Genomic DNA, 12,503 nt, shown 5'->3' on the forward strand with positions numbered 1-12,503 from the left:
GGTAAGAAGGCCACAGCTTTTAGGCACGGTAAAACAAAAACCCCCTCGTACAACCTTTAAAAAAAAAATCAGTCAGTCAAGAATCAGAGTCCATAGTCAACAGTCAGGAGTGAGAGTTGGCAAGAAGGAATCAGTAACGCAGGAAGGAATCGAGGATGATCTGCAGTGACGGAGTGACAAACGAGCAACAATCCAAGGAAACAAGGAAAGGAAACAACCACCAAAGGCAACGAAGAGCAACGAGAACAACACATCGCAACAGTCCTTCTATCCAACATCCGCTCCGTCACATCCGAAGCATATCCCATATCGAACATCATTAAATTTCAATAAATAGTTAATTACAAAAACCCGTTGATTCCTCAATTATCTCAACGTACGCGCTATCGAGTGATCTGTACCAATTGCGTACGCGGACTCGACGCAACAATAATTACTTTTCTTAATTTATTTGTTTCTGGTACGTTTCATCCGCATACAGTCTGTTCAAACGACTTAACGTTCGGTAACGTTTTATTTGAAATTCGTAATAAACTACTATACATATGTAACTTTATTATTAAATGAAAAAATTAATACAAAACTGCATAACTTTCCTTAATATGTTGAAGATGCCCTTCCAATAGCAACATAGGATCCTCAATTTAAAAATATTTATATATTGACATCAGTGTGTAAATTTTTATTAAAAAGTTAATTAACTAAATTATTGTTATATATTGTTAAATATATAGAAATTAGACTCCAAGAGTAATATTGTTTGTACAATGAATTCAGCTGTTAGATTTGACAGCAAGCACAATCGTATTGGTATCTTGCACTTAAAATATTAATTTATTTTTTCGGACAGACATGGACAAGATTTACTTTCGAGATATTATTTTATACATATTTATAACTACTTCTTCTGCCAAACAAGCATGCCTGTGATGAACTTTGTTATTTAAATTGAAAATCAGCAGAATGATTTTTTTATGAAACCGTATATTTTGGACTCTATAATTTATACGTGCTTATCCGTGATCACGAAAGTAAAATTTAATTGTTTAATCATCGAAGTACAATTTTCAATAACACATTTATCTTCCAAAGTGTATAGATTTAATATAATACGTATGAAAAAAATAAGTAATAATAACTGTAATAATATTACAGCTCATAGTATTTGAATGAAGGAAGACAAAAATAAAGATATAATTTAGCAATGCATGATTGTTATTATCCCCTATAGTTTGAACTATTACTTTATATCATAACTCAGATGCTTCTGGGTGATTGCATACTGTGCGTTGTACCGTGCGATCATATGCCTCTCCGTTAATCAAGGTTATGCCAAGGTTTGAATAATAATATTTCTTTCTCTCAAACTTTTCATTTTTGTTTATAAACTGAAATACAATGCGAGAGAATATACTATATTTTTTAGCTTTAACGACAAGTCCATGGCCTTAACCAGTATCCAACTACAAAAATCAATATTTTTGCCGCGTTCGTCATGTTACTATTGTGAAGAGTGAATATCAGTGACAGTAAAATGACGAATGTAGTATAAATACAGGTTACGATGACTAATAAATGATTCATGTGCATTGGCCCTAATTTTTATGGTCCGTTCATGGGTTACAATTTAAGTTTACCTCTCAGTAGCGCCAGTTTGACGCAACCGTGTCCACTTTTAGTACTAAAATATTGAATTCCATCCTCTGCTATCAACCGAAACGATATCAGTTCAAAACGTTGCATGCATTTAATGACAAAAATCACGTTCCCAGAGTAAGACGACGTACTCTCGAATTAATTTCTAGACTTCTAATTCTACATTATATTTCATATTAATCGAAGAATCGTACTTCCATTAAAACATGGATGGAAGAAAAATGTCGTGAGTATTTCATTACCACCATTTGAACAATATTAGTATGCAATTCGACTGATTTTTTAAAAAGTGTTCGTTATTTTGCGACGATGATGATCGAATTGAATTTACCTGCGTTGCTTGTCAAATACGTTTTGAACGCTAAAATATATTACAAATTTCAACATATGTTAGGTTAAACGTTCCCGTTCGTTCATTTTTCATTTATTTCAGTATTTTCATTACGATCCACCGCCCGATATTGGTAAACGTACAAAATAATAATTTCAGTGATTGAAAATATACGGTTTAACCTCGGACATTTTTAAAATATTAGGTTAGTTTACTAGTTTTCAAATATCATTCTAACACGATTGCAAATAGTTAAACTTGTGTCATAAATTGAAAAATATAAATAATATATTTCATTGTTATATTTTTGGTTTTTAAAATAGTGATCGTAATTTTCGATCTTTTAGTGTGAAACATTCTTTGAAGGATTATAAATTTCATTATATCTACAAAATTTAATTGTGAAGGAATCTGTCAAGTCGAACTTTTAAGGCTTACCCAAAATTACAGTATGTTTTCCTTTATCTCGTATTTTTATAATATATTATTTTTAAAAACTATAGGAAGTTATGATACATCTAATGTAACATAAACTGGTGCAGCATATAATGTCTTTATATCAAACATTAGAAAAATTATATAATGTACCTTATTAAATATACAATTAATGTAAATAAGTAAATCTTTATTGTGCATATACATGAATTGCTACCGGGCTTATAATATTTTGTTGGAAAAACGCTTTATGGCAAATTACTTATCTTAAAATATTCTCCACCAATGTGAATTCATTATTAACTGTCTTTGTATTGATGAATTAATTAATAATTTAGTTTACTCCATCATTTATTTAAAAATCGTAGGTGTTTTATTCTTATATACCACTTGAAATGTAAATATTAGCTTGTTTAACACAAAATTATTGGGTTTTTAATCATTTGCAACTAGAAGTCTCAAATTATTGATTAATCTTTTAATATTTAAATCTTTCATATTACCTTAAAATTTATACAATTCACTTTCAGTTATTGTTCTTCTAGGTTTTATATATCTGTAATTACTGCTGGTTTTGAATGCTAACAGTATTATTATTTTGAAATAATTAGTATAATTAGTTTGAACCCGTGCAAAAAGATTATTTTCATTTCTTTGATTGATGTCATTGAACAAAATTATAGATATCCAATAGCTAAACAATAAAATGACTATAATTGAAAAAGAACTATATGAACTTTCATTTAATACAAAGATACTCTATCAATCATGCGATTAATGACATTATGAATGATTAAACATCTTATATTTCTTATTATTGTATTGTTCATATTGATGCACAATGCGAATTATACTTTTAGTAATTAATTTAGTTGCTTTATAATTTTTTTAGAACGGCGGGGGATTCCCTGTACCAGATATTAGAGATTTCAAAAACTGCTACACCAGAAGAAATTAAGAAGGCTTATAAAAAATTAGCATTAAAATATCATCCGGATAAAAATCCGAATAACCCAGAAGCTGCAGATAAGGTAATCGTAATTATGCAACTGAGGGTCTGCATCAACAATTTTGAAAACATTTAAATATGTTGCAAAACTTAATATTCTAAGCAATCTTTTTTGCACATGTAACATAGCTTATTACTCGAGCTTAGCTTCCAGAACATTTATAGAAAATTGCTGCTACTAGTATTTAGTAGTAGTAGCAGCAAATTTGCACAAATATCTTGGAAATAAAGTTTGAGCAACGATTAAATGTATAGAAAGAAGTTGTTTAGAACGTTGAGTTTTACAACATATTAACTCTTTTAATGCCAGGTCCACCTACACGGTATATGCGACGACTGCCACGGTAGATTTGATATGTACGCTTCAACTTTTATTAACCAACAGCACACAGGAGATGGAAGAGAAAACAACTCATGAACTTGCAGACCAAAGAGTAAAACGCAACTTGATATCGAAGTTAAGAATTAAATGTAAATGACAGAGATTTGATATTTAGAGGAACGGTAATTTGATCGCAAATGCACGGGGCCGATACATCGACCCGTGGTAGTTCTCGCATAAGTACCGAGGGCCGATATATCGGCCCATTGGTAATAAAAGGGTTAAAAGGTTATCGAAATCGATAATGTGGACTCTCGACTGCATGATATCCAAGGTAAATTATTAAAAGCCGTATTTTATGAGTATTTTATTAAGTATAAGCTAAGTTGTAATAATATATTATAACTAAACTTATTAAGGTTAAGGAGCATTTTTTTTAAGCTACCATAAATATAAATGCTTTAAGGTTTATGGAGCGTAACCATCTACGAGAGTAAAATTCTCGAATGTTGCTCTATAGCCTCAAGGCTGAGTTAATTTGGATCCGCAGTAGAATTACTCTCATAATCCAAAACTGGTTCGTATTATGTCGCGTTGTTGTCACGTTATATCGTAGTGGTATATTACGAATGTACTTGATTACATAAAGAAATTGTGTGAGAAGGAAGAATGACTTGAAGGTGCTTTTAAATGGATACACTATTTGCGAGTATTCGCAAGAGCAACTTGTACGAGAAACTCTCAGAGGGATATGCGTGAACTCTACATTATAACAGAGAAGGAAAACTTATTGTGGTAAAAAAGATTTGTTTTGTACTCATGTTGATTGAACATTTTTTACTATCTTCAGTGAGTACTATAAATCGTCAGTCTTGAACCACTTTTCGTAAAATCTTATACATGTAAAGTTTTGTTGTCAAATAGTGTCTATATTTTTATCGAGAAGCAAATAGTACTTGGTAGGGTCAAATTAATCAGACGACTGCCACAATAACAAAACTATACATTTCCTACAAGAGAAACTCATTCGTTTATTTTCAAATCATGATCCTCTAGATATGCACTCGTTACCTGAGGGTAGCCACAGATGTATCGCTTTTTGCGATCGCTAAAATTGAATCAAATATAAAGTATAACAATAATAAATTATAATCAATATTAAAATAGACAGTACAAAAATGTAGGCTAATAACACATTTTTCTTGATGTATTTTTCATGAGACACTAACTTCTGTATATATTAGATGTCTTCCTTTGAAAACTCGTTGAATATTAATGTCTGATATCAGACCAAATGACAGTATACATATAAAAATTAATAACATATACGTATAAAAAGAATATATTACAATGAAAGTTTGTATGACTAAGTCATTAAGCTTGTATGACTTAATGCAAGTTTTGTAAGTCTAGAACATAACAATAAGTCATACATGAATGCATTTCAAATTAGATAAGATTTGCTTAGAGTAGAATTAATTTTTTGTCCATCCAACTAGTTTATTAGAAATAAATATCATAATTTCAATATTTGTACGGGCACGTCGATCACCGATGGCCCCCATGGCGTCACAGCCAAGTTAGGTACCGGTCACCGGTGACCCCCGTGGCATTCAACCTGTTAAAGAAGTAAGATTAAATTGGTATTTACACTAATTTGAAAAATTGTTTAAAGGAATAAGTGAAAATAATAAATACGTGACAAAAATGTATGTGTATGTAATTTTCATGCATGTTAAAAAGGTTAAAGCTCTCTTTAACTCTGAATAAATTACATATCTTGTATTCCTTGGAGATAAGGTTTTTTTCTTATGAAATTACAAATATTTGATGGTACATTATTATATAATTCTTAGAACTAATATAAAAATATTATTTCTATAAAGTAATTAATTTAGTTCACCTTATATTATAATTAATTATAAAAACAAGTTATAATATGAATAATAATTATACAGTTTATAGGACACATTGTATTGAACAAAAAAGCAGTAAACAGAGGTTGTTAGGTGAACCGTTTCTAAGATAAACATTATTGGTTGTTAGTATCATGATTGATATACAGCCATTGCATGTGATGTTTACTTAAGTGTTTATAAATTATGTTCTGGATATCTTCATTCAATAGTTGGTGGTAGATTTCATAAAAAATTAGTCAATTTGTATTATACAGTTAAGTCAATATTACACAGTTGTTACAAATTATAATGCTAGTAAACAAAAATAATTATATCTCAGAAACGGTTAACATTGTTTTCAACATCCAATATATGAAACTAGGATCGTAAAATGTTGCTTAAAATGGTGGCAATTTAATTGCCATCATATATATAAACTTTAATAGCATAATAATTTTATTCGTAAAGCAACATGTTATCTTGTGTAATATAATTAAAATTACGATCCCGAAATTATTCTATGTTTCAGTTTAAAGAAATAAATAGAGCGCATACTATATTAACAGATTTGACAAAACGCAACATATACGACAACTATGGATCTCTTGGATTATATGTTGGTGAACAATTTGGCGAAGACAATGTTAACGCTTACTTTGTTGTTACTTCTGGATGGTGCAAGGTAAGTTTAAATGCGTAATCTTTATAGTTTACCGCAAATTAATAAAGTTGAACCAAACTGTTGATTCTAAATATTGAAAAAGTTCCATAATAATCCTAGTTATACAGTTTCCTTTGAAAGTATTCACTTTACAAATACTTTTTACATTCATTATAAGTAAAGTAGATAAATATTACATTAAATTTTTATTTTGCCTCCCACCTTTTTTTTTTTACTTATAACGAAGTGACTAAAAGAAATTTATAACTTGATACATTGTTGCAGGCACTCGTCTTATTTTGTAGTTTGATAACTGCATGTTTCTGTTGCTGTTGTTGCTGTTGTTGCTGCAACTTCTGCTGCGGCAAATGCAAACCAACGCCACCAGAGTACAGTGGAGCATACCACAATCTTCCGGTAAACTTTATATCTTATTATTTAGTTATAAGGTAAACAACTATACCTAAATTCACTACACAAGGTATGAAAGTACACATATTTTATGTACACTTGCAAGGAGTGTAACGCAACCTTTATTCTCCGAGTTTAAAGTAACTTTAAACTAAAAGATTTGTAAAAACGTCTGAAGTTAGAAAAAGCATTTATTTTATCATTGGAGACCTCAAGTTAACAGATAATGTTACTCTTTGAAAATTGGAAACTATTTTAAAAACTGTTCAAGACAAAGATATAGTGTGAATGATAAACTTTGTACAATAAAATGGAATTCTTATTTTGACTTTCATACTCTTGCTAATAATAACTAAAAACAATATGTATTCCAAATTATCGAATATGGAATTGATTACATCTCATTTCCAATTATCATCAGATGGATAAAATTTAAAATAGGTTAAGTTAGATTGACCAGATTCTCAGTGTAGAATTTAAAATAACAGATGTTAATCCACATTTCTTTACAATCTTTTTACTTCATAGGGAAATTTATCTATAACAGTTTATAACATAGTTTCAGTAATAATTTTCAGTGGGTATTTTTGTTAATTACTTTATTTTCATTGACAAAATAAATCTTTCTTGTTGTTTGTTTGTTTGCAAACATACAAGAAGTTCATCCAAAATTAAAAAGAGATAATCATGTTACATATCTTCTTACAAGAGAAATTTCTCAAAACACAAATTTAAAAAATTATAAAAGTCTATAAAATTATAATATTAAGTAAGGAGTAGGTCAGGGTCTTACTCCAAAATTGCAAGGATTTTGTATGATCTATGTGTTATGCACATTTTGAAAATGTCCACAAAGTATTATTTTGGCAACCTGTATCATAAATTGTATTAAGATTGTAATTCATTAATGTTTGAAATGGTAAAATTTTGTTTTGAGGGTAACAAAGCATTGTGTAGAATATACAATGTATCCCAGAAGCCCCGGGAAGTCCAGTATTTTGGAAACGGAACATTTTAGAGAAAAATTTTTCAGGGTTTCACATGTTTCACTAACCAGATATATTCAATTTATCCTGGGTGGTAGAGTTAAGGTCACGTAAAAATGAACACAATTTTTTTAAATAAAACATCTGACTTTTAATCATGCAGCATTAAAACTGACTTCAAGATAATTCCAAGATTCTGAAATATGACATACTACTTTTCAGAATTGCCTGAATTATAGTCTTTAGTAGTTACGGTATCAAAATTAGCATTATATACTTATGCACTTAATTTCTAAAGATTATAATTAAGGTAATCAAGATAAATAGATCATGTTACAGTGTTTTCGAAAGATCTTAAGATCACTTTTAATACTGTATAATTGAAAGTTGTGTGTTCCATTTAAATAAATTTTGTTGATTTTTATGTGATCTTTACCCTTCCGCTCAAAGTCGACTGGATATATTCGGTTAATAGAACATTCGAAACCCTGAAACTTTTGTCTGAAATACTTTCCTAATGTATCCCGTTTCAAAATATTGGATCCTTCCCGGACTTTTGGGACGCATCGGAGATTCTTCTGTAACAGAGATCAAAACTTTTCATGGTATTTGAATATGTTCTTTTAATACAAGTTTTTTAGAGTTTTTCTAGTTTTTACAATATTCGGTGTTATTTATTTAAGCGTTACTTGTTCTTTGCATATTTCTCTCATTCCACTGAGAAAAAAAAGTGCTTTGAATTCTTCTTCAAATTTGACCACTCTTCAATTGTATACAAACAAATTTAAAAAATATTTTGATGCCTTATGAGATATTTTATTTATTCTCAATATGAATAGAATAAAAACTATACTACATATAAGTTATATAAAATCTATTTAACACATTGGTACTAGATAAAGCACATATACTGATACAAGTTTTTGACTTTGATGGGATAATACGTAAATTCGTAATTAATATTTTCCAATATTTATTTCAAAACATGTATGGTTCATAAATTTGTGAAATACTTGTTATAAGACAAATAATGAAAGTTTGAAATCATTTATAATATTTTACACATTTTCTAACTTTTCACAAAATTACACAAAACAATTTTAGTGAACCTTATATGAGATATGGTTTTTCGAAAAACATTCGACATTTATTTTTTTGAATCAGCCATTAATTTTATTGAAGGTGAAATCAGTTCTCTAAGTTGTAGGTCAAAAACACGTTTTTAAAGATATCCGAAACTAACAATTGAATCAGATTGATGTTCTTTTAAATTATGTGTTTCTGAATGGATATTTCAATCGCACAAAAAGACCAAAAATATTTGTTCAAACGATATATTAAAAATCCGATTCCTTTTTGCAATGTCTCTTATTTATTGTTAACCCATTTTAATGTAAACTTAGGTGTATTAATTCTGATGAAAAATAGAGAATATTTGTTTTTGGATTTTTTGTTTTTTGCATTTTAACAACAATTATGCGTACTGGACGATGTTCTTTCATTTTGTGCGGAGAAAGGTATTCAGTTTTCTTTTGTAATAAATATTATAACCTTTTCCATTTTGTGATAAGTTAAGTATGACTTGGGATACAAATCAGTGCAATTTATGATACAAGTAGTGAAAATTGTACGGCACTTTAGAAATAAGTCTTTTTAAATAAATTATTTTCTTGAAATTTTTAAGTAAAATATTACTATATTATTTGATTAACAATTTCAAAAATAAAATACCGAATTACGCCGTGGGCCCAAAATGTCTTATGTGATAGAATATTTAGCGTATATCAGAATAAAATATAAATAAATTCCGCGCTTCCAATAAACTTGTTTAATATTAAAAACAGTGTTCAACAAAGTTTACTTATTTTCAGATTTCTGATTTTAAATACGCATTTCTGGCAGGTTTTTGTCAATTATGTTCACAATTATACATCTTTCTAAATTTCAATTTGTAGTTTTCGAGAAAATCAAATTTTCCGAAAATAGAACAGACAAACTTTCAAAATGTAAATAACTTTTGTGATTTAACAATAGTAATAGGTGTTCAGAGTGTTTCAACTACACAGGCTCACCTAAACGTCACTGTTATTTTTAGAAATACTGGAAAATTTCATTAACGAAGTTGTTCAGCTTAGGGATATGGCGATAATATTTGTTTGTAGCTGGTACATTTTTGGAGATTTCACAGTTATCTTCACTTTTTTAGATAAAATCATATATTTTTATACATTTGTTGATACAGTTCGGCATTTTCCAAAAAAATGAAATTTCCGACTCAACGATCTTCAAATATCTTCTACGATCATCTTGTACGTAATAATATTGCAATAAAATTAACAGTATTTAATGAAAAATCTAAAGAGTTCTACAAAATTGCATATGTCAATATATTTTTTTTACAGAAAATTTTGAACTGCATCAACTAATGTATAAAACAATATATAATTAAAAAAGTAAAGGTAGTCTTGAAATCTCTGAAACTTCTCCAACTTAAAAAATTTTTATCACGATATTATACAATTTTCTAATCTAAACAAGTTTTGTTAATAAAGTAAAGTTTTTCAATATTTCCTAAAATAACATATATTTAAATGGACTCCTTTCTCTGAGACACTGTGTGTAGTTCTAACTTATATTGTAGTATTCTAATATAAAATATGTGTAAACAAATGCTAAAGTAAAAAGGATAAAAGATATTGAAGCATCTGGAAAGAATTCTAATTACACCACATGATAGAGACAACTTTCGTCATATGGCCAGTATCGGTATTAATTACAATTTATTTTCGTTTGCTTGATGAAAACGAAATAATTTCGCAAGGAATATCATTATAGCTGGCCACTTTTAATTGTCTCTTTTGCTTTAATTACAGTTTGTAGTCTTTGTTTGCCAATTATTGAAACGCGAGACATTTTAAAAGTTGTCAATATGTTTTTTTTAAATATGATTGCTTAAAAAACTACACAGAACAAAGGACAAAATGTCTTTTTTTTATCTTTTTTCTTTGTCAATGTCTTTTCTGACTATGAAATCCGTACACATGTTGGATCATTAAGAATTATTATCTAAAATAATTCTAAATCAATCCGTTGTATCAAGAAAATCTTTAGGAAATTCAGTAGCATTTTACAGAACTCATCCTCATGAGTACAATTTGATTTCTTTCATATTTTACTTTTTTTAAATATCAGAGAGTTATAAATTCAACCGCTTGAGTTCTTTTGAAATCAATGCACTTGAATTTTAATATTAGGTTGAGGAGAAAGAAATCCATTATTTTTACGTGTACTTCATGACTTTATTTAATATGTTTCCAATTGTCCGATTTAGGTCAAATATGCACCGTTTTGTTCTATAATTTGTTGCCATGTTAAAGGTACCTTCATAATGCCTCTCTCGTAGAAGTCTTGGCCCCTATTAGCGAAAAACTCCTGTAATCGACTTTCGCAATCTTCTCTCGATGCCAATTTCTTATCACTAAGGAAGTTTTGCAATGCAAGATAAACATGGTAATCGCATGGTGCCAGGTCTGGACTATATGGTGGATGCATTAAAACGTTTTAGCCAAGGTTCTGAATTTTCTGACGAGTAACTATAGACGTGTGTGGCCTGGCATTGTCTTGATGGCACACAACACCTCTCCTGTTGGCCAATTCTGGCCGTTTCTGGTCAATCGCTAGCTTCAAACGGTCCAATTGTTGACAGTAGAGATCCGAATTTAGTGGTGTTTGACCATATGGAAGCAATTCATAATAAATGATTCCTTTGCAGTCCTCCCAAATGTACAGCAGAACCTTCTTGGTTGTTAGTCCTGGTGTGGCCACCGTCTGACCTGCTTCACCAGGCTTTCACCATGAACGTTTTCGCATAATGTTGTCGTATGTGATCCCTTTTCCATCCCTAGTCATCATGCGTTCAAGGAATGGACCGATCTCATTCCGTTTGGCCAAGACATCACACATGGAAATTCGAACTATCATGGTTTTTTGTGTTAATTGATGTGGCACCCAAACGTCGAGCTTCTTTTTAAATCTAGTTTTGTGCAAATGGTTTAAAATCGTTTCATGGTCGATCTTTAGTTCCCGGGCGATGCTACGACTGCTAACATGCAGTTCAACTTCGATTATTTCTGTGATTTTGTCAACATTTTCTACGACAGGCCTATCTGTACGAGGCGCATCTTTAACATCAAATATACCTGAACGGAATCGACGAAACCAAAATTACGTGTAATTGGCTGTTACAGTATTGGGACCATAAACACCATCCACAATTTCAGCCGCTTGGCTTGCATTTTCACCTTTATTAAAGAAAAATTGTAAAATGTACAGAATTTTCTCTATGTTGACTTCCATTTTTAACACCTTGAAGTAACAAGAAATGTCACCTTTCCAAGGAGCATAAATCTGAAATTCTTTGATCGATGCTTTAACAGATATTGATCACTATAGCCGTCTACCAAAAAAATAATGGATTTCTTTTTCCCCAACCTAATATCACATTTTTGACAACGGAAAAACAAATTCAGCGATCTATAATACGATGATCCCGAGTTTTAAAATTAAAGTCAATTCAAGATCATCATATTATAAGTCACTAAAATCATCCGTCCATTAGAGATTGTATAATATTTAAAAAAAAACGTACTGATTTTGATAAATCTGTGACTCGGATTTTGAAAAAACTGAAAGTCACCTCATAATGTCTCACAAGGTTGAGATATGAAAAAAACAAATTGTATTCATTCGATGTGTCTCTTCAAAGACACCTTGTATGCGTGGAATAGTGAAATA

The 12,503-nt window shown here is 29.9% G+C and overlaps 1 protein-coding gene across 4 annotated transcripts in view; it reads left to right on the forward strand.

Annotated features, from left to right (window-relative positions):
• The first annotated feature begins 1,676 nt into the window (after positions 1-1,676).
• LOC144472461 (dnaJ homolog subfamily C member 5) overlaps positions 1,677-12,503 on the forward strand; it is an 86,862-nt gene continuing 76,035 nt past the window's right edge. For all 4 annotated transcript variants that reach the window (XM_078185569.1, XM_078185570.1, XM_078185572.1 and 1 more), the window contains exons 1-4: positions 1,677-1,882; positions 3,315-3,453; positions 6,181-6,333; positions 6,598-6,729. In XM_078185569.1, the coding sequence (XP_078041695.1) occupies positions 1,863-1,882; positions 3,315-3,453; positions 6,181-6,333; positions 6,598-6,729 (444 nt within the window). In that variant the 5' untranslated portion in view covers positions 1,677-1,862. The remainder of the gene's footprint in view (positions 1,883-3,314; positions 3,454-6,180; positions 6,334-6,597; positions 6,730-12,503) is intronic.

The sequence above is a fragment of the Augochlora pura genome, chromosome 7 (assembly GCF_028453695.1).
Source record: "Augochlora pura isolate Apur16 chromosome 7, APUR_v2.2.1, whole genome shotgun sequence".
Lineage (NCBI taxonomy): Eukaryota > Metazoa > Arthropoda > Insecta > Hymenoptera > Halictidae > Augochlora > Augochlora pura.